The sequence below is a fragment of the Amphiura filiformis genome, chromosome 8 (genome assembly GCF_039555335.1).
Source record: "Amphiura filiformis chromosome 8, Afil_fr2py, whole genome shotgun sequence".
In the NCBI taxonomy this organism is placed as follows: domain Eukaryota; kingdom Metazoa; phylum Echinodermata; class Ophiuroidea; order Amphilepidida; family Amphiuridae; genus Amphiura; species Amphiura filiformis.
Genome location: NC_092635.1, coordinates 6,326,964 through 6,347,900, shown reverse-complemented (window position 1 = coordinate 6,347,900; position 20,937 = coordinate 6,326,964). Strand labels below are relative to the sequence as shown.

The 20,937-nt window shown below is 36.0% G+C and overlaps 1 protein-coding gene across 9 annotated transcripts in view; it reads right to left on the bottom strand.

The window, feature by feature from the left end:
• LOC140158552 (signal-transducing adaptor protein 1-like) overlaps positions 1 to 20,937 on the bottom strand; it is an 81,102-nt gene that overhangs the window by 24,804 nt on the left and 35,361 nt on the right. For 7 of the 9 annotated variants that reach the window (XM_072181678.1, XM_072181682.1, XM_072181681.1 and 4 more), the window contains exons 5-9: positions 20,177 to 20,437; positions 15,716 to 15,970; positions 10,856 to 10,994; positions 8,094 to 8,225; positions 2,297 to 2,439 (exon numbers count right to left, since the gene is read on the bottom strand). In XM_072181678.1, coding sequence (XP_072037779.1) covers positions 2,297 to 2,439; positions 8,094 to 8,225; positions 10,856 to 10,994; positions 15,716 to 15,970; positions 20,177 to 20,437 — 930 coding nt within the window. The remainder of the gene's footprint in view (positions 1 to 2,296; positions 2,440 to 8,093; positions 8,226 to 10,855; positions 10,995 to 15,715; positions 15,971 to 20,176; positions 20,438 to 20,937) is intronic. The other 2 variants (XM_072181679.1, XM_072181684.1) reach the window with 2 other exon arrangements.

Below are 20,937 nucleotides of genomic sequence, written 5' to 3'. Positions count from 1 at the left end.
TGCATGTACTTAATCATGTTTGTCCTTGGCCTTGCATTGTCGAGATACTATACGCACCGTTTTGACATCATCTTTTCCTTTATATCCATATCATTGGAACAATCAAAATGCACACCCTCTTACAGTTTTGTTTGTAGCAAGTGATATACTAGTGTATGTTCATGCACAGGTGTTTGGAGTAAACATGCGTGTGGGGTATATGTGCTCATACATACATTTGTGTGACATCGCATCAGTTTACCAGGATATGCAGAAATCAGTTGATAGACCGACATTTTTCAACACTACATGCACATTTAGGGATAACTTAAAAACATGATTGCCAGCACGCTGGCAGAACCAGCGATTAGGCCTGGTTTCAGGGCTTATTTAGAAGGATTTTACATGTATAAATGCATGTCGGTTTCTAGGTGTGTATGTAAGTGCGGTTTTTAATAGTTTGTCTATTCAAAAGCGTTTTTGGCTTCATGGGGTCTCCCCTTTTTGGGTTAGTTTTGGCTGGGATTTTTCTAGCTGTTTCGGGGGGAGTAAGGCATCTAGCTTAATTGTCCCAGCCTCAGCCATATCAATAATGTCACCCTTGTGAGGTAGTAACTGCGGCGGGGTTTATTATTTTTCCATCAGCGATTTTGATTGGCTGCCTTACGACTTAATGGCCTGGCTCAGGCCAATCGGATCTTGTGTTAGCAAGCGTCCGGTTTTTCGCGCTTTTTGTTCCTTCCCTACTCACTTTTTCGGCTGAAGTGGTCAAGTTCGTGTGAAAATCCCTCCAAACCCACCCAGTATTGTAGCTGGGGAGGGTTTGGGGGGTCGTTCCCCAACTGGTGGTGTCTGGGGCAGCTGGCCAGGTCTTTTTATGCAGTCCCGTTCGGATGTGGGGTGGGCTGGCAAGATATCTTGCAGCCTTGTGCTCAGCCAGGTACGGCATGTTTTTCAGGGGGATCAGGGTCTGGACCTTTTCTTTTTAGTTTGTTTCAATGGTCGTGTCCGAAAATATTTGGAGGTGTGGTGCCCCAGGTGGGATCCACCATCAAAATCATCAAATAATATGTCCAGACTCCGTTCCCACCTTTTGGTTCCCCATCAATGGGAAATTTGATGGGAAATCATGTTTGTCCTTGGCCTTGCATTGTTGAGTTACTATGCACCGTTTTGACATCATCTTTTCCTTTATAAGTGATCTATATCATTGGAACAATCAAATTCGCACCCTCTTGCAGTTATGTTTGTAGCAAGTGACATACTAGTGTATGTTCATGCACAGGTGTTTGGAGTAAACATGCGTGTGGGGTATGTGTGCTCATACATACATTTGTGTGACATCGCATCAGTTTACCAGGATGTGCAGAAATCAGTTGATAGACCCACATTTTTCAACACTACATGCACATTTAGGGATAACTTAAAAACATGATTGCCAGCACGCTGGCAGAACCAGCGATTAGGCCTGGTTTCAGGGCTTATTTAGAAGGATTTTACATGTATAAATGCATGTAGGTTTCTAGGTGTGCATGTAACTTTGTTGCTGTGAATGTACTTTTTAGCTAGATTTTAGGAAAAAAAAGCTCATTTGAGCATGTGAATTTTATTTTCTAAATCTACCCCATGGTTATACCATCGGTTCTGACAGGTGTCAGTGGTCAGTTTAGCAATATAATGCCTACAAGAACCCTGTTTATGACACCTACCATATTTATCCATGTAAACTAATCCTGTTGTCACAGTACCTTTCTTCTATTGGCTGAGGAATTGCTTATAACCCTGGTTAGAACTTGCTAGTAATGAAACTTACCCCGTTTATCCCTGTGAACACATCCTGTTGTATCCCTTCTTGTATTGGCTCATGAGAACTGTTACCTATACTAGGATTTTCATTATAACCCTGGTTAGAACTTACTAAATGACACTTAGGGCCTACCCCGTTTATCCCTGTGAACTCATCCTGTTGTATCCCTTCTTGTATTGGCTCATGAGAACTGTTACCTATACTAGGATTTTCATTATAACCCTGGTTAGAACTTACTAAATGACACTTAGGGCCTACCCCGTTTATCCCTGTGAACTCATCCTGTTGTATCCCTTCTTGTATTGGCTCATGAGAACTGTTACCTCTACTAGGATTTTCATTATAACCCTGGTTAGAACTTTATATTAGTAATGACACTTAGGGCCTACCCTGTTTATCCCTGTGAACTCATCCTGTTGTATCCCTTCTTGTATTGGCTCATAAGAACTTATACCTCTACTAGGATTTTCATTATAACCCTGGTTAGAACTTACTAGTAATGACACTTACCCTGTTTATCCCTGTGAACTCATCCTGCTGTACCCCTTCTTGTATTGGCTGAGGAATGGTACCTCTACTAGGGTTGCCATTATAACCCTGGTTAAAAGTTGCTGGTAATGACACTCTGTTTGGTCTGACAGAACCATTAGCATCTGCAGATATAATATAAATGATAGATTGTTACATAATCACAAAATTGCTTTCATGGATGGGCACTTAATCACAAAACTGGTTTAAGAAATAGATATCTATCTTGATTCCTTTAAAAAAAGTACCAATCAATCAATCAATCAATCAATCAATCAATCAATCAATCATATGACACTGTGAGCATGAAAGGGAGCATTCTGCAATGCTTTTAATTTTAATAAATTTTGGTCAAGTGATTCACCACTTATCATAATCTAAGAAAATTGTGCAACATTCATGACTCTGCAAATTACATATAAACACAGCACAAGTCTACACATGTTTCGGTGATCATGATTTTGAACATTGAAATAGATATGAACATGCTAATAATTTGGTCAGCTTCAGTTTAGTTCCTCACTAAAGCATTTTATATATCAATTAAAAAACATATCTTTCTTTGCTCCGAAAGTGTAGCCATGAATTTGCTCACCGATAGCTTCACATTCGAGGCTAGCAACATTTGCATTCATAATCTAGTATTAATCAATGAAGCTTGACACTGTGTAAAGCGTGGAAGTTAGGAAGTAAACACAGCAGAACACGATTTTAGACTTCAAAATATGCGGCCTTTTCTAACGAATTGCAAAAAATGTCAATGCTGGTCTACTGTAAAATGGCAGCCTACTCTAGCATTGAATGCGTAATAAATGTAAGCAAATTCAAAGCTAGAGTTCTCAAGTAAATCTTCACAGTAATAGACATTTTCAAATCGAACAAATTGCCAAAAAAATCATTCAAATCTGTACAATTTGGAACTCTTAATACACAAGTGAGATATTAAACTGCAGCTAACAATTTCTTGGCACATTGCAATGTTCTTAATCAATCCTATTAAGAATTATGACCACTCAAACAAGTATACACTTTCTTTTTGTGCAGGTGTTTATATTGAGGGAATAACTATACACTTGCGTACATGTTGTTTTGTTTGGTTTTTTATGTATAAAAGCCTGGGTATATGCCTGATATCCTGCTACCCTGCACACAAGTATGACCCTAACCCTAACCCTACCGTAACCTAACCCTACAACAGGGTAAACCGGAATTGTACCATATAGGAATACAGGATGCGCAGGGTAAACCAGAATTGTACCTAAATATGTAACATTTTGATAGCGGACACAATTTAGTACGTACACCCTAGCCTTCAATAAAACCACCTGCTGCTGTTTGTCTCCTTCCTGTCCGGTATTAATTGGTTCCTTACTAATTACCATTGCAATCATATTTAAGCCTTGAAGATTTGAGGAATATCCTGATTTGCTTTGTGTGTATGAAGTTATGAGGTCAATTTAAACAGAGAAAATATGAACAAGCAAGATCTAAGACAAATATGAGTGACCAGATGTAGCAGTATGTACGAATGAGTGACCAGATTTAGCAGTATGTACATACATACAAAGACTAAAAAGCCATTCATTGTGCCACATTGTACTGCACTATTTAAACCGTGAGACAACAAATGTGAAAGAACAAATGTGAAAGCAATCTCAAAAAAAGACCAAATCTGACATTCATCTGATGTGAACTTACATTATGTTTATGGGTTTTTTTTGCTGTTTCTTTGTACCTGGTCCCTTTTATGTTTCTAAAATGTATCTGGGGTACCCTTTTTTAACAAACTTTAATCAATCTGACAATACTTTCTATACCTTGTGTTGCTTTGTGTTTGGTAGTGATATCAAAATGTATGTCTGGATTTGAGAGAGCAACCTGATTGTGACACCTTCACATGCGAGAGTATTATGCTATGTTTCCAAGAACGGTGTGCACCTTTCAAGGCTATGCCAAGCCTACAACAACACAAGCTAAACCGACTTATTGCTTAGAAAGGATACAAATACAGGCTTAACAAGTCATATATTTCCCATATAATTTGCCCTGGATAATTTTCACCAAATCTCAACATTAAAATAAAATCATATGAGCTCTGATGTTGGTTTTGAAAATGTGATAATATCATAAAACAAACATCTAAACAAGGAAATATGAACATTAGAGGTACTGAATTCATTATTTCAAAAATGTATTTCTACACTTGTGCTAATTTAGGGAAGCATACACAGCAAACAGAAAAGACCTACCAATTTATGTTGTATATAGTTCCACCTGTTGTTGGCCTAACATGAATATAGGGGGAGGGGCACTATTGAGTGGGATCCAGTGAGAGGAGCATACATTGTATGATCACAATTATTGCAACTTGAGTCCCCAAGAGATTTTCTGTCATTTTATATAGAATTTCACCAAATTTCATGCTACAAGGACCCTAGACAGATTTAGTTTAATGGGGAAAGCTAATTACCATATACAACAAATACGTACGGAACTTCCAACTATTTCCTATTACCATCCCATATCAAACATTGTTATGCCTGCCGCTTGCTATGCTTGCAACAAAGTCAATGCTCAACATGCCCAAATTTTGCTTTTGCAATTTAGCAAACACACACATCAAATATCAGCATGAACTAAGCTAGCTCACAGAAAACAATTGCAGCAAATTTACCTACAGGCGATAATTTTGAAATCAAAAACAACTAGATGGCAAAATGGCAAAAACTTTTAATTCCCACTAAACTTGGTGGAATTGATCAACATTGGGCTACAAATTTTCAAGGTCATTTCAAGGTCATCAGAGTCACCATTGGTCAAATATGTACAGATCAGGCTGTTAGGTTTTTGTTCAAATTGCTAGAAATGATAAGCCAGAAAATCACCCATTTTAGGCATTGCAAATGCCCACACAACTTTACCACCTCATACTTAAATCAGTCAATTAATTGTAATACAAGTTATAGGCCTACATACCTACCAAAATCCAAAGTACTTTAAATGCTATTATTTTTCACAAGGGTTTTATTTAACAAGACACAAATATACAGTTTTTTTTACTAAATGCCAAAATACATTTTTACAACATCCATTGCTGTCAATAATTATTGATTTGAATTAATTCATCACCAGAAGTTAATAATCGAGAAACAAATTAATTAGCAAAATAATAGATCCAGATGGTTGTAAATGATTGGTTGACTTGACATCGATTGATTGGCTTGATGCTCTGAAAACAGAAGTAAACACTGAGCATGCGTGAGAATCGCTTTTGTGCAAAAGTGATCAAGTAAAAATTCAGCTTTACATTTGCATACATTGCGCAAAATAAACAACTCGCACAATTTCCCAAAATGCTAAAATTATGAAAATAACAGCAGATACAGTATCAAATTTGGACATAAATATTTTAAATAAAAGTTAACTTGTACATGCAAAACAAAAATTAAGTATAACTTTTACAAACTGTTAATTAAAACAGGATAAACATTTCCCACCCAATTCAAACATGACTCCAATGCAAAAATAAGAATAATTTTGCACATGAACTAAATTAAAAATAACTCAAATTATCTTAAAATTAATGTAAGGTTTCACTTGGAATGCATGATCAAAATAACACTTTAATAAATGTTGACCCAAAATAACTTGAAATACCTCAAAATAAGCATTTGTGATGACAGACAGTGTGCAGTGAGGAAGCTTAACTGATGGCTGATTTCCAGTGCATAAATGTGAGTTTCCCTCCACAGTGAGATTAAACATGATGTGTTCAGATAACTACAAAGATTTTATTCTTCATTTCAAAATGTGATCATATTTAGAAGATATGAAAGAAACGTAAGGTTTTTAAATCTATATATTGTTAAATTTGAATACAAATAATATCCAATTTTGGGAAAATTTGCAATGTTGGGCAGATTGTGGTTTTAATAGGTCGTTAAACTCTGCTTTTAATGTCAAAACAAGTTTTCTTTCATGATATTTTTAAAGAACAAAACAGTTTTCAATTTCTAACACATCAAAAAATTGTGTGTAAGTTGCATATTTCTTTCCTAAAATTATATGTGTCATCTAAAATAGAAACATGTTTTAAGGAAATATGAAAGTCCCATTTCATGCTCACAACACCAAACACAAAACAAATACTGTAAAAATGAATGTTGCTTCTAACTTATTCCCACTTATTCCCACAAAGATTTTTCACAGCAATACCACACAAAGTTGTTAGAAAGATGTTTAGATCAGCTACAGTATTACAGCACAACAGATTTTTAGAATCCAGCACCCAACTCCATTAACCTCCCACACTTCAAAAACCAAAGCTATTACCTACTATACAGCTTAAGCACACACTAAGAATGAAAATGACATCTACAAAGATTCTGGGTGCTTATTTGACCATAATTTGATGACATTTTTTAGCATATTAATATATTTGGAAGTTTCTGATTTGGTATTTGAAGCATGTATAGAATGACATATACATGGTTGTTTCATGTGTAATTCAAGACCAATTGAATGCAAAAACAATGACAATTAGGTACCCAAAAGAGATTAGAACCAAAGAGTTCAGACTCTGCCATGTTTGTGTGTCGGAGGGCAAAATAGTGCACCTCCACTCAGCAAACGTTGATAACAGGTTAGTGACTGAATATCATTTTGTTGTAGTGAAAATAACATAAACCAATGTACACGCCCTATAATTTTTCACCGAACAATGCAAAACCCCAAAAGCGGAGTGCACTGTAATGGATAAAATGTAAGGGCAAAAGCATTAATTTTTGTCATTTGAACATCAGCGAAATACTATCAGTCATTAACTTCATTTATAAACATTATAAAACCATAGTTGTTATAAATCCATTTATTATCAAGGTATTAAAAAATTAACAGGAAAAGTAATATCAAAATTAAATTTGGTACACATCAAGCCAGCATTTTGTAGATGGTGCATGTCACACAATAAGATGCGAACACATCTGTGTACTGACAAAATGAAATGAATGCAAGAAAAGCACTTATCAAATGCTCACTTTCTTTCATTGCAATGATTGCATCATGAATATTAATACCATTTATGTATTTAAGGCATGTGCTTGATTGCGTCTTGTGTGCCAGACCTTGTGATGATGATAGCATATATGCAAACTACTATCCGCAAACCTTTTGTAACACGCAAGCTTAACCCTAACACCCAACCCTGCTTTTTGCTATCGTAAGTTAAAGAAGAAACGAAAAAGGAGAGAAGATGAAGAAAGAATTACTTGGCACCCCCGGGATTCGACCTTTGACCCCCCGCATGCCAAGCGCACGATCACTGACCGGTAGCTCCACAGGTAACGCTGCCCCGGGCAGCCATTCCATGAGCATATAACACTGAGGGTGATTGCGTCATTGCAGACCCTGGGATTGACGCATGCGCAGTGGTTTTCATCCTGGTATTTTGTGGTATCTATGACTGTTAGGGTTAAAGATGCAAATTTGATTTTGCTATTCTGCTCTTCATGCATAACAGACCAATGTGGTAGATAGTGTTACACACAGGGCAATTCTGAGTCGGGACTCTTTGGACTAATCTCTTTTGATACACCTCAATTCATCTCCAATGTTACTTTTTGAAATGTTGTGTACATATTAATTAATATTCTTCTTGATTCATAATAAAAATTTGACTTTTGTAGATGTCAACTTTCCAACAATGTGCACATTTCTATTTAAAAAAGCAGAATTTTTTTAAAAATTGTTTAGCATGCACTAAAAATTAAGAAGCCGATACCTGAAGAATTATTTTCGGGAATAAGATAAGTACCCTCTTGCGGCCTGCCGTTGTTGACGGTCTTAGACCGCTGTAGTGACAATCTGTTTCTATATGGGGCCTCGCCATTTTCAGGATTTATTCCTTGTGTTACTGCAGAGCAGAAAAAGACAAGGATGAATAGGATATGGTTGCTACCAAGGCAAAGTCTCTTTCATGTAAGTTTCAATCAACAGGTGTATTTTGATATACTATGTGGGTATCCTGGCTTACTTATTAATGACTAGTAGCCATAAAAAAAAAGGGCTGTTAACTTAAAAATAGAAGGGTAAAGTACATAAATCAAAGCTATATTTGAACTCCTTGCCCATCCAGTAGGCTGCAAAGAATTATTAATATAAGGAGCTGCAATTGAATTCAAATGAGAGTCCAATGAATGTGTATAGACTTTGTGAATGAAGTTGATTTTGGTCTAAAACATAGCAATATTTGATATTTCGAGTCTAGGGAAACTCTCCCCACTCTCATTGGTCAATATGCAACTGTGACTAAAGAATGTATTTCTTTTTCTAATCTCACACATTTTCAGTACATGAAAGAGACTGCAGTGCTTTTGGTAACAAAAACATCAAATTCATCTTTGTTTGGTGCTTCGATTAAACAAAATTCAATTTCATAATAAACTGCATGCTGTCTGAGAGAATTGAACTAATTGAAAATGAAATCATGCATACTAATTTTTCTATAAAATCAAACAATTTTTAAACAAAACCTCTTTAAATTAATTCTTTAACATGAAATGGTTTCAGTTACAGCAATCCAAAATCCAAACCCATCAACTAAATTATCTGCATGCTGTCTGCAAAATTTGTGCTATTCCAGTTGAAATCTGTGCACCCCCAATGGAAGACATAATCTTAGTCTTCCACAGTGTGAATTTAAATTTCTAATGGAATTTAAAAAAAAAATAAAATAAATGTAGATATTTATATAGCGCTTTATGCCGTAAACAGCCTCAAAGCGCTTTACATTTATTCGCCGTCATTAGAATATGTCGGAACCACGTTTGCAGCCTACAAGTGGCGCAGGGTCCATCAGTACAACGACTGTGACTACCCCTAACAGCTTCCCATTGCACCTGGGTGGGGTGAGGCAAGTGAGGCAAAGCGCCTTGCCCAAGGCGCAACACGGTGGTGGGACGGGAATCGAACCCACGCACGTCGAGCAAGCTCTCGGATTATGAGTCCAAGGCCGTAACCACCGAGCCCTGAGATCTACACCCCCTGTGTGGGATATTAAGGTCATGTCTTCAATAGAGGATGTATGGATTTCAACTGGAATAGCTAACTGCATTGTGTCATGCATAATAACTCATCTTTAAATAAAAAACAATTTTTATCAAAATAAATTATATTCTGCATGCTGATTTTATTATATCATAATTAATTAAAAACATCATGCTTTAAAAAATAAAAAATTTCATGCAAGAAATGTTACAAATCTTTTGTAACGATAATAAATGAATTCCATAAAAAAAACCTATTTCAATTCTGCGGTTTATGTTCAAATATTAAGCTAATAATGTGAAAATGTTCCCATCAAAAGGACCCACCAACTAGAAAATGAACTATATGTGTGATTTGTGCGAGAAATTAGTTCAAATATCTTGCGTTTAAGCCTGCAAGCTGCTTGAAGCAGTGTGCATCATGATGATTGTGATTGCATATACCTGGCATAAAAAGTAACTACTAAAATTAGAAGCTACTATTGTTGGTCAGTCATTTCATCAACAAAATTTAGAAATATAGCCTACATTCTATTACAGAAAATGTCTTCTTTAAATTGATACCTCGTTTGTGAAAATTAAGCAAGAAACAATTGTGAGATCAGGCCACAAAGTGCTATATCACAGCACGGCTATCCCTTGTAAGGATCGCATGCATGTATAAATGCTCACTCTCTGTGTTGTACCATGCACATTGACAATTTCATAAGGTGTCAATTGGACGATAAACAGACTTGCTGGCCTGTTTTCTGTGTCAATTCTTGCTCAAATGAGGTGCCAAATTAAAGCCATCTTCTGTAACAAATTGAACATTTCAGATTTTTGTTTTATTGAATGACTTACAAACAATGGTGGCTTATACAACCGAGTATTACTCTTTATGCCATGTGTACATTTGTTGCCTTGCTTGGAGCACCAATGGTTTCAATGTTTATATTGGTTTGTTTGACTTGGGGGTTTCCCTCCAAAAAACTCCCATCATGAAAATGTTTTATGAAATGCTTACAAGCAGGCAATATTAAATGCAAGATGGGTTTGTTAAATCAAACTGATTTGGATAAAAAGTGTGACTTGAACATTGTAACTATGTTCCATGTTAATGTTCTTCTACTTAATTATTTTTGGAATATTTTGTTTTCGTTTATGATCAACTCCTTCATACTTTGATCAACTTCTAATGGCAATAACGATTTGGATTTTGTTGCGCCAGTCACGCATTACACAAAGCTCAACTAGCACAGGTGCTGCGCTCAACAAATCCTCAATGTTATGTGTCTTGCCATATATAAGTCAAACAAAGTATATAGTTTTGGAGATATACACATTTAGATTGTAATATCATGAATACAAAGTCACACTTTTCTATCCTCTTTTTAAACTGTAATTGAAAACTCTACAAAATGGAGTTAGTGTAAGTGTTTCTACTAGAAAATCAAGTGTTTGTGAAGAGAAAAAAAAGTGAGTGACATGCATTAAATGAATTCTTCTGTATACTTACATTGTTGAAACCTATGCTCATACAAATTATCAGGTAGTTTGAGTACTTTGGGGTCTCTGGTTTGTATTGGTTTTAAGTTGCCGCCACTTCGCTCTATGAAGAACATTATTAGATCATACATGTTCAGCAGTTCTGGTTGCTGATAGAGAGAGAGAGAAAAAAAAGTAAAAATTTTAAATGAAAAATAGTTTGCACATATTTTTTGTGATGATGAATATTGTCACTTCCTATTACATTTTACATTTACAGGCATTTATGGCGCCATTCACCAAGATACCATGGCACTTACAACAAAAATACACAAAAAGTCATATAACAAGAGAAACAGTTCAAGAAAACAAATGAGTCTTTAGCATAGACTTGAACGCGGATGTGGTCACAGCAGATTTTATGTGCAATGTGAAATCTGTTTTCACCAGTCATTCTGTGGCTGCATCTTGGAATAGCGAGCCAGTTACTGTCAAAAGATGATCGCAAGTTATGAGGAGGAACATAAACGGTAAAGTAGTCCGAGATGTAGTTGGGACTCTGATGTTGCATAGATTTATAGACGTACAAAAGGATTTTAAACAGCCAGTGCAAGGTCTCTAGGAGACATTTTTCAAGTGACAACTGTCTAAGCATTCATTTTTCAAAACACTTGTATTATAAGTAAATTATGTAAAATGTCTAAGTAAAATTATCATTTAAACCTGTCAGTTTTGGGTTATGATGAATTTGACTTCAATTGCTTCAAATTTTATTCATCAAGCACCCTAAAGTTACTGACTTATTAAGTGCCCAGGGCATTAATCAACAGGTAGTATATGGTACATCAAGCACATGTGCATACACACAATCATGTGAAGTATGGTGGTTGCGTGGTCAACCTCTGTGAAATCATAATTTAATAATTCCCATAATTGACATTTTGGTAAATCCCATAAGCCTTTGCGGTAGACCCAGAATGTCATCATTGACGTCACGCCGATGTGCACATCATTTACCAAAAAGGTCAATTACATACTATCATTCAGTAAATTAAAGGAACATGCAGAAATTTCAGTTAACTGCTCTAAATTGTTGATCAAATAGGTCAAAAAGGTTATAAAACAGCTTGTGAAATCATTTTTACTGTTGGCATATGTGACGTGTCATGTCAAAAGGAGACACTTTTGGGCAGGATCGTAAATGGAGAAATAGCCAAAAATCTACCAGTGGGTGATTTTTTCACAATTTAGGTTTGTTGCGAATTTGTGATGTTATTATAGTTAAAAATATTGTCTGATAGTTTTAGACCAGAATATAACTGACATCTTGTATTTTTTGAGACATTTTTCAAATTAATTCCCACTCTCAACATTGTCAATAATATTTTTAAAGGCCGATATCTCAATTTCTAATTTTATCATACCATAACTTCCGAACTCAATATCTTCGCTTAGGAATGTCCGATTTAATTGGGGAAAACTGCAGTGTGGAGCAAAATATCTCTATATTTAAGATATGTAAAAACCTCAAAATTGGTAACCTGCCCAAAAGTGTCTCCTTTTGACATGACACGTCACATATAATACCGTCGTCTGCTAGCTTTTAAAAGTAAAACCTTACAGCAAATTCTGGCAGATTTGTCATTTGCAGAATTATAAACATGCAAAGGGGATGTGTGGATCCACCAGAACAAATCTCAATTAGCCTTTTTTCAGTTCCGAGTACCTTTGCTGGCTGTCATTAAGTCAGCCTATCTCCCTATTCTGTTGTCACTGAGAGAATCATTAGTCTAAAGAACAGTGCATTTAATTACTTTCTTTCTCAGTGGTTAATAGTTTTAATTATCTAATGTCTTTTGTGGTACTCACAACTTGAATTCTAGTAGACAAACAATGTCATCAATTAATATTTTAATTACCTTTACACAACAAATAGTGGACCTGCTACAACAACAAAACATGCAGCTCATGCTTCTCAAACTAATAAACTCACCACTTTAGAAATCACAGTTAAAGTATCATTATAATTAATTGCAAGTTAGATTCTTTGTAATTTTCTTGAAGATTTGAAGTCCACAGTTTGTGCTTTATATTCTTTGCATAATACTAATGAATACATTTTCCATACAGAGTAGACCAGAATATTTGCCATGATGAAAATGAATTGCTTGTGAAGGATTTCCCCCTTTTCTCTCTTTGTGATATGGCAATGAATAAGTCTATTCTTCACTTTATTCAAAATCAAACAATGTTGCTGTTACTGATCGTCAAGAAAGAATGATCCTAAAAACACATAATACTTCCTTGTTGCAATAAGCAATAAATGTAGGCCTATGTGTGCAACCAAATCACACTGGGCTATCCCAGCTGAAATCCATACACCCTATGGAAGACACACAGGGGGTGTAGATTTCAAATGAAGTCACCCATTCAGGTAACCCCATTTAAAATGCACACTTCCTGGGAGGTAGATTAAGGTTATGTCTTCCTTAGAGGGTGTATGGATTATAACCAGAATAGCGCATTTCATACAATTAACAAGAGCACTAACAATGAAGAGGTTTCAGCTGAAATGCAGAGCTGGAATTTGACCTTTGTGGCATACATCCATATAGAACATGGTATTTACTACATACATGGAAATAAAGTTGGCAAATTTGAGTGTGTTGGCAATCTTTACTCTGCCATTTAGACACAAACAAAGCTGTATTGATAAACAGAGATTTTAAACGGTTCTCTCAACAAATATTTGACTTATTTGATATTTTATCCTACATCCATGGGGTTTCATCAGAAAGTGAGGTAGAGTGGAAAACAACTAGTCATGTGACCAATGGGGTAACCCGCGGTCACATGACAAAGTTGTATTGCCCTTTTCTGACCGACCAAAAAAAGAATATCTTGATTCACATTTTTTAATTTCCACAATTTTGAAAATTTGCAAAACATTTTTTGTGTTTGTAATTTATACAAGAATTATAGCAGCAAACACAGAAATTGCTACCCACAAATCTAAACTCATTCTAACCCTAATTTCTATTGGGCCTGCAGTCATTCCAAATTCTTACTAAAGATCCAAAACTTATGTGCTATATCCTAGCACTGTAGCAAGGCATACAAAACGTAGACGTTTTGAAGACTATATAATATATGACTGGAGCCAGTTTAAAGCATTACTCGTTCAGTACTTTTCAATGTTATTTTGGTGTATAAGGTGTCAAATATGTCTACACTTTCAGCTACAGACATTTCTGACCTTGGGATTTGGTTGTATATAGGTAGATCGAGGGGGCTGAACGGCCAAAGGCGCAACATTCGGTGCGAGGAGGTGGTCTTGCCCCATGGTCTAAAGTTTGTGCGTTATGTGTTTTTTGATATTCTATGTCTTACAGTTTGTTGTATACACTGTACATCAATTCAGCTTTAAGCTGCGACTGTGTTTTTTAAATAAACCATAAAAGTAAACCCAGCATTTGGTCCGTTATGTGTGAGATACAAGGAGAAGGCATTATTATTGTCAAAGTTGTGTTAGCTTCACTATAAACTAATTTATAAATTCAAAATTTCTGTATCTCTGTGGTCCTATACACAGGAAACTTGCTTGACCACAAATTGGTGCTGGTCTTCATAGTTGTCCACTCTCATTATCTCAAGGACAACACAAATTGGCAACACAAATTTACAAAAGGATGTTTATTAGATAAGAGAAATATTATGGATCTAGACATAACTTGTACTCTATTGGTGCTAATGCCATAATGTGAATGGTCCAATCAGGCCGAAAGAGGCAATTTAGACAACTGAGATATCATCATGAGTATTCATACATAGTATCATTCTTGCATGATTAGCAGGACAATAGTCTATTTGACTTCCTCAAGACAGTAGCGGTGCATCTAGCGTGTGATGCGGCACAAAGTGACTTGGCCTTACATATACATCGCCTTTGATCGCATGTATATCACACACAGACGATACTGTCTCAATGAAACCAAATGGACTATTATAGTTGACAAAAGTTATGGGCTTTGTAATGCCAATTTACTTCAATTTCCCAATTGCCAACTTTGGTCCAACTGCAACATATAATTGGTGTGCCATCAAAAGTTATTCAATAGCACATAATACTACAAACTGCCAAAAGATACATTAACACATTTTTCGTCCATCATCAGTCTCAGAATTAGTGTTAGCTGAAATAAACGAAACAATTTTGACCCCTATTTTGCATTTTCCACAGGTCGCAATTACTTTTTTCGCAGAACTTCCCTATTTATTTACAGAACAAGATTTCAATCACATGGCGGAGGCAATTTTAAAGGAGTATTTAATTTTCACCCTCAAAACAGCTACCACAAAAATAAAAACACACAAATATGTCCTTTTTATGCATAAGTGTATATACGAAAACTTAAAATCGCATGTGCATAAAAAGTGCATTTTTGTTTTTCACACCTTCCAAGCAACATGTCAGAAGGCATTTGCAAAATATATGGAGTAATTCATGTGCATGAACAGCATATGAACACACAACATGCAGCAAGTTGAGGGTGAAAGCTCGTTTGAGAAGTGCATGTATGCAAAAAACGCTCTCCCCGTGGCTCATCTGGTAATGGCGGTGCAGATGACCCATGATAAAAAACCTTGTTACAGTCGGTTCGGATCAGGGTAATATGCCTGATTGTTGGTTACACTTGACTGTCCTGTAAAATCCCCGACCAGCTATCTACGGTGACCCCCTTCGTCCACCAGGTCACTTGTACCTGGCCGAAGTTTCCTCAGCTTTATCTCCTTGATTTCAGCTGTTAATGCCTAGATATGCTCGACATAAAAAAAAAATAAATAAATAAATAAAAATACTTCTATGTCCTTATGAATGTCTTCAACTCACCACCTCATCAATAAGTAACTTATATGTGTTAGTTTCCCATCGGAATCTGTAATGTTTGACGACTATTCCACCCATGTCTTGCCTCACTGAGAGTGAGTACTCCCCAGGATGTGATTCGCTGACTCGAATAAGCAAGTGACCCTGGTCGGGGTTCTTTAAGAGAATCTGCTCCGCATGATCTCTGGAAATTTTGTGAAAGAACCATGGTGGCGGCGTTGGCAGTTGCAATTTTAGGTGATCTGGGTAAAATTTATACTAGAGAAAGAAAATAGAAAATAAGAATAAATAAGTTATGTCAATATCTTTGCATATTTAGTGCTGGGCAGATATAATTCAAAGTGATTTGGGATGCCGAAATAGCAAACTTCAGTCAAATGCAATAAACGGATACCTAAGCAGCATGTTTACATGAACTCAGAAGGGTAAAATAATATTTGCAACAAAATCCATCTGTACAAAAATGTTGGCATCATATCAAGCTATTAAACTAGAATACCGAGCAAACAAGGCCATTGTTGTTTGTTATTGTTGTTTCTATTATTTTTTATCAGTAGTTTAATTACGAGCAATGCACAAATATATATTTCTTGTCAATAGCATATTATTTCACATGACAACTTTGACAATGGAAAACTCTTATCAATACAAACAATGCATCCTGCAGGGGCTCTCGTTTTATTTTTCATTTGTTTTGTTTTCCCTAGCATCAAATATCACATTTCAAGGACATAGCTCACACAAACACTGCAGTCGAGGCTTGTGAATAAAGTTGTTATATTGTTTGATATCGGATTCAGACCTGGCCCAGGTCCCTTAGATTCAAATGTTACACATATTGCGAGTGATGAGCATGTAGATTTTGGGTATTGGCCAAGCTGATTGCTAAGTTTCCCAGAGCCTCAGCTCTGACTGGTTACTACTGGCCATATTGCTACTATACTCAATCTCATCTCAAGTTGAGAGTAACGCCATGTTGGATTTTCCTGTGGTAGATTTGAATCAGTGTGTTTACATGGTTGCATCTCAGGCGTACGCAAAAATTACCCTTCCATGAGTGTGTATATGCCCGATTCGAATCTGCCACTCCAAAATCCAACATGGCATTACTCTCAACTTGAGACCAGACAGACAGACAGACAAACTATAGTGGTATTTTGAGCAAGTTTGCTTCATTTATAAACTATTATACAAATGCAGTAAAAATTGTAAAATAATACAGGGATATATATATAAAAGTTTCAGGTCCTTATTTATCTAGGTTTTTTTTATCAGCCATGCCAATTAATCTCAAAATGATAGGCTATTCCAGCTGAATTCCATACACCCCCTATGGAAGGCATGACCTTAATCCCATCTCAGGGGGTGTAGGTTTCAAATGGAATCACTCATTCAGGTAACTCCATTTGAAATTCACACTCCCTGTTAAGAAGACTAAGGTCATGTCTTCCATAGAGGGGTGTATGGATTTCAACGGGAATAGCCCAATGTCACTGCCACTAACAAAATGTTCACCTAAGGAACAGGAGAAACAGTTATTACTCATAGGTCACCGCACAAACAATTAAATCTACTTCAAATGAATGGGCAAATACAAATGGAACAGTAGGACTTTTGTGATGATATGCATGGCAGTCTAGCTATGACATAATAAAACCTTCAGAACGACATCAGACTTGTGTAGATACACAATTGTAGTGCAAATATTTGATATTGTATTTTATTTGTATATCACAGTGCATGAAGGGCCCAAATTTAGTTGAACTTAAAATTTGGATACAAATTCTTGCCAAACTGCTCTAATTAATCAACAACAACAAATTTGTAGGTCAATTTCATTATTTAAAAAAACACACTCTTCTGTTAAAATAAAATGTTAAGTTTGGTTCCCGAATTCAAAGGTTCTATGGCAGATATATAAACTCACATACATTGTAACACATTTCTTTATTTCCTTAAAAAGTTACCCTTTTCAGAGTCTTGGTTAGCAGCGATGTAGCTTGCGATGCCACCACAGGGTCTTCATTCAGCATAGAGTTTGTAATCCTCCAGTCACATGACCACCCATGTTTGAGTCTTTATCTCTATGGCTTCCCTGATCTTCCTGTTCCACAGATGATCTTCACATTGTCCAGACTGATGTCGGGTTCGTTATCGGATGGTCATGTGACTGGACGGTCGTAAACACTACGCTGAATGAAGACGCTGATGACATCGCAAGCTCCGTTGCTCCTGACCAAGACTCTGAATATGGTAACTTTTTAAGCAAATGTCAAACATGTCAGTCCAATGTCAGTTAACATGCTGCTATATTTCTTTATATTTCTTCAAACAATCTCAGTTCACCTTCAGATTTGTTTATCACTTTCCTTTAAGAGAATTTTTGCTATGTAATTTTTTAAAACAGCTGGTTCAAACTTCTAAATTGGTTAAAAATAAGAATGAAGTGATGTACAAGTGAATCATAACTATTCATATCTTATTAAGCTTCATCAATCTTGTTGCCTAAACTTGTTGTCTATTTTTGTTGCTTCTTAGAAAGATTAGGTCATTTTGTTTAAAGTTCAAAACCTTGGTTCAGGACATGTAACAAATGAACATTACCCTGTCGCACCTTCAATGCCCCCATAAACTACATGCATCTACCAGAGAAATCCTACTTCCCCATTATAGTTATTTAGTATTCCATCCAGCTATGATATTGGATCTCTTCAAAAACATAAATATTCATCACTCCTAAAAATGGTTCCTCCAAAAACTTGATCGGTGCATATCTTTGAAGCCACTGAACCAATACTGGGACTGTTTGTTCTTATTGGAATGCATCTCTAAAGCAGATATTTTAGCAATATGGCCACAAATTTGATATAACAAATTTGTAAAATGATGAGAATTACAGCCTTACAGGCATCTAAATAAGTGTCCCTGTATTAAAAATAGTGCTTCCATGACTAAAGGATTAGCCTTAGGCAGGTGGCCAATCCCTTAAATACAGCCATGACATTGGGCCAGAAGTGTTGTTTTGTTCTTTCATACTATCAGTTTTTGCGTGGCAATCCGCACCTAGTAACGACACCCGTTCAGAAGCCCAAGCAAGAAATTGATTTTGAAGACAATTTGTGTACTGACCTGTAATGTGTGACCTCAACTAAACAAAATAAAAGTATTTGGAGAAAAGATGATATAAATAGCTGATCAATATGTACAAATGAACTTAAATCTATTGATTCTACATTTTCTACCTAAACTATTGTACACTGGCAACTGGCCCATAAACTAGGTCACTAGGATTGAAAACCTATGCTGTTTTTTTGATAAGAGTAATATGAAGAGACCTATACTACAGTAATGCAATAGTAAATCAGTTGGGAGATTCATTGTTAACTAGTGACTTGTAACAAGCAAAACAATATTAGGCGAGCTGCTGCAGGGTATTTTAGATTCAAGTTGCTATTTATGGCAATATCTGTGAAACGGTAATAAATAAATATATAAATAGCTTATCAAAAGAACTATTTAAATTAATTTATCTCAACAAGTTCGTAATTTGCTAAACAGAATAAAGTGCTGTGCAGGAAAAGCCATAATGAGGCTTGGTTCCAGGTTCTGTTAACTCTTAACTCTAAACTCTGGAATGTTGTGAAAGACAAATAAATAAGTCAACAAAATTGTTGTATTGACATAACGGGCAGAATTAAAAGGGCAGGTAGGTAGGGATTTTTGATTCTTATTTATTTATTTTTACATGAGCATTCAAAGCTGTAAATTGCATTTGATAAAACAATTATTTTGTTTTTAATTTAAAATTCCCCTGCCCTAAAGAAACAAAACCCAGAGTCATCCCTTACTTTTAGGGTAAGTATGGTTACCCCGATCACAGATATTGGAACATGCCCCAATACAACATTTTTTGTCTAATTGTACTTCTCCACATTGCTGTTGAAATTTCTAATAAAGAGAAAACATTCCGGACAGTCACCTCTACACAGCTGAAGAACTTCAAGGGGAGAAAACAGAATATTATGTTATATCTAATTCAGTAATCCTATCAATGGGAGATCAGCCATCTGGGAATGTTATTTGTTACACTTGGGTTAATATGACAGTGCACCTCAGCTCCGCATTTTTCAGCAAAGTTTGAAATGGGTCTTGTAGGTGAAAGATTTTGAATGAAGAAATATGTACATGTGTGAAATTGTACCCATGAGGAGTAGCCTGGCTGTGTAAATGTTAAAGGTACAAACTATACTACTTCTCTCCTCCAGATTGGTTGCGATCACAGGTTGTGATGTCAATGCTTTTAGGTTGCATACCCTTGAAAAGTGCACTGTTCTTGGAATCACAGCAAAATATGCTCGCATGTCATTGCAGCACATCGATAAGGCTCTCTCACATACAGAGACGCATTTTAACATTACTACCAATCTCAAGATGAGAAGCATTATAGCAAAGTGAATCAATTACCACATCATCGCTTTCGTCCCACTGCCCTCCTGCAGGGGCGCTGTGTCTTGATGGTGTTGGTGGCGCAGAAGAAACTAAACCAATTGTTGTATTAGATTTTTGTAGTGGCCTCCTGCTAAAACTTGCTGATCCACCTGGAGTCTTGCTATCGCCGCTAGCAACCACTGGTGGCATCGACTTCCTATCTTGTTCTTTGCTTGCTATGTCTGCAAACATTTGCTTCTGACCTGGTAGAAGATCCCTCTCTTTGGGCATATTTGCCTGCAGGTGACATATAAATGTAATGTACAGTTTAAAGAAACAAGAATGTATATGATTTGATCCAACCAGGCAAAGTAGAAAATTTCGTCATCATCAATTTGCACAGTGACCAAGTGTGCCATTGTGGAAATCCTTAGTCATAACACAGTTTGTTGCAAATTATAATAGCTTTTACAATGCCACTTAACTTTTATTGTTTTTTGCGCTCTAATTTTGCCTGCATCTTGATTTCTCAATTGCCACCTTTTTTGTGGCTGAATCAGATCCAGTCTAAAGAATTAAGAAACAAGGATGGCTAAACTGTTGAATGCAACATACACTCAAATACAACAGTGTGTATGCTTTTCTATTTTATGTTGCATTCAGCAGATGCCCGATAAGGAATACACACTATATCACTGATTGGTCTAAGTATATTGTTAATTAAAGTGATTTATATATGCAAGAATGATGGTCTATTTATGCTGAGATACAAAAATGAGTTAAATCAAGAACAAGTA